Source organism: Contarinia nasturtii, unplaced genomic scaffold (assembly GCF_009176525.2).
Source record: "Contarinia nasturtii isolate CC-2019 unplaced genomic scaffold, AAFC_CNas_1.1 Cnas_scaffold_6069, whole genome shotgun sequence".
NCBI lineage: Eukaryota > Metazoa > Arthropoda > Insecta > Diptera > Cecidomyiidae > Contarinia > Contarinia nasturtii.
In genome coordinates this window covers 1-1,451 of record NW_022203332.1, presented here as the reverse complement: position 1 = coordinate 1,451, position 1,451 = coordinate 1, and the positions used below count along the sequence as shown (strand labels likewise).

Sequence of the window (1,451 nt, the reverse complement as noted above, 5' to 3'; positions counted from 1 at the left end):
TCACAACTGTCATCACTTTTGAATACAAGATTCAAGAATCAAACCGGGCTCTCTCTGACTAAAGAGCATTTCGATTATTTACGTGAGTATTTTTCCGAATTATTCGAATCTTTTATTTTGTTTTAATTCTAATGAAATAATTCCAACTCTTATTTTCAACCCTTTAGACAAAAAACTCAACCCCAACCCACTTACGAACCCTGGAGATGATTTGATTTCATTTTCACAACTATGTCAGAGTCCATTACCGGATCAAGAATTCACGTTCTACGCGTGGTTTCATGGCATCATGAAATTGATTCAAAACCACCTTCGTAATCAGTGGCAAGCAGGACTTATAATTGGCTTCATTGCAAGAGAGGAAGCTGAACAATTACTTTTAAAATGTACGCCAGGCACATTTTTACTGCGATTCCCTGAATCTGTAATTGGTAAATAGCAATTTTGTTTGTTATAAGATAGGAGACCATAACTATAAAAAATAATCTGTTTCAGGTGGTGTATCCGTTACGTCGGTGCAGAAAAATGATGAAGGACAACTCGAAGTGTGCATGTATGAACCACTTTGCCGAGAAGATCTAGATCGTCGACGAACAAAATTTTCTGATGTTATCCAACAATCATCGAAATGGACACATTTATACCCAAATATTCCAAAAGAGATAGCATTCTCAGATGATTTTAGCTGTGATCCTAGAATTGAAAGTTCTTTTTATTGAACATTTTTTTCACCCATCCTGAAGACCAACTATCCTTATATCAACTATCACCAACTATCCTTTACGGAAGCGAGAGCTGGGTCGATTCTCAAAATTTAATTCATGGATTGGAAGTGGCTGATATGAAAGTTTTGCGAATGATTTCTGGATGGGAAAATCGTATCAGAAATGAAAGAATTCGAGATGATTTGAATTTTGAGTCGGTTGAAGATGTAGCAGTCTAGATTGAGATGGTTTGGTCATGTCCAATGTATGAATGAGTCTCGTTTGCCAAAGAAGGTTTTGTATGCTGATGCCAAAGCACGACGATAATGACAGCTCGGCAACGCTCTATCAGAGATTAGTACCGCTGGCAACCGCAGAACTATATAGCATCATATGGAGTCATTTGGTGGCGCTGGCAAGCAATTTTGCCTTATCGTCATGCTTTGGCTGATGCAGATGGACCGAGAAATAGGAGAAGACCTCGTAGACGTTATTTGGATTCGGTTAAATGTGATTTGGATGTTAGAGGGTATGATTGGTGTAGAGAAACTCAAGACCTGGCTCTCGATAGGGAAGTTTGGAGAGGAATTGTTAGAGAAATTTGAGTCTAGTCGTTTCGTAAAAGACCACACACCGAAAGGTACAATCGGTCTATAAATGATTGTTGTAGTTGTTGTTGTTGTTGTTGTTGTTATCCTGAAGACCATTTTTTAATCTTCACTCATGGCATAGTCTGATCAAAAACTT

At 38.0% G+C, this 1,451-nt stretch overlaps 1 protein-coding gene across 1 annotated transcript; it reads left to right on the top strand.

The window, feature by feature from the left end:
* The first annotated feature begins 6 nt into the window (after window positions 1-6).
* Window positions 7-1,445, top strand: LOC116351702 (signal transducer and transcription activator-like). Its single transcript, XM_031783836.1, has 3 exons — window positions 7-82; window positions 168-431; window positions 496-1,445. Exons 2-3 carry the CDS (start codon window positions 290-292, stop codon window positions 717-719), a joined length of 366 nt encoding a protein of 121 aa, XP_031639696.1. The 5' UTR covers window positions 7-82; window positions 168-289; the 3' UTR covers window positions 720-1,445.
* Window positions 1,446-1,451: the final 6 nt, after the last annotated feature.